At 66.3% G+C, this 365-nt stretch overlaps 1 protein-coding gene across 1 annotated transcript in view; it reads right to left on the bottom strand.

The window, feature by feature from the left end:
* Positions 1-365, bottom strand: part of HCN1 (hyperpolarization activated cyclic nucleotide gated potassium channel 1) — a gene marked incomplete at its 3' end in the record, with an annotated part of 290,284 nt that extends 289,919 nt beyond the window's left edge. The window contains exon 1 of the mRNA XM_006769486.1: positions 220-365. Coding sequence (XP_006769549.1) covers positions 220-365 — 146 coding nt within the window. The remainder of the gene's footprint in view (positions 1-219) is intronic.

The raw sequence follows: 365 nt of genomic DNA, 5'->3' as shown, positions 1-365 counted from the left end.
TCCCCCCCCCCCCCATGGGTCCGCAAAGTTGGCGAGGCAAAGGGGAGCTGGTTCCCGGGCCTCGGGAACTCCGTGCTGGGTGGAAACTAGTTGAAGAACCGGCTCAGTCCCAGTGGGGGCACCCACAGCGCCACCCTCGCCCTCCCGGCGCCTCGGCTTCCCTTCCCTTCCCGGCCCCGCGCCCCTCCCGGAGCCCAGCGAGGGCAGCGGCGCCCGTACCTGAAATCGCTGTAGGGGTGGATGATCCAGAAGCCTGCAGTTTTAACCCTTTCCTGCTCCTTCTCCACCGCCTCCTGGCTCCCGAACATGCGGAGGGAGAATTTGTTGACGCCGGGCTGCAGCATGGAGGTGAACTGCCTCTGCAT

Source organism: Myotis davidii, unplaced genomic scaffold (genome assembly GCF_000327345.1).
Source record: "Myotis davidii unplaced genomic scaffold, ASM32734v1 scaffold143, whole genome shotgun sequence".
NCBI classification, from domain to species: Eukaryota; Metazoa; Chordata; class Mammalia; order Chiroptera; family Vespertilionidae; genus Myotis; species Myotis davidii.
The sequence above is the reverse complement of the archived record's forward strand: the minus strand, read 5'-3'. Positions and strand labels throughout refer to the sequence as shown.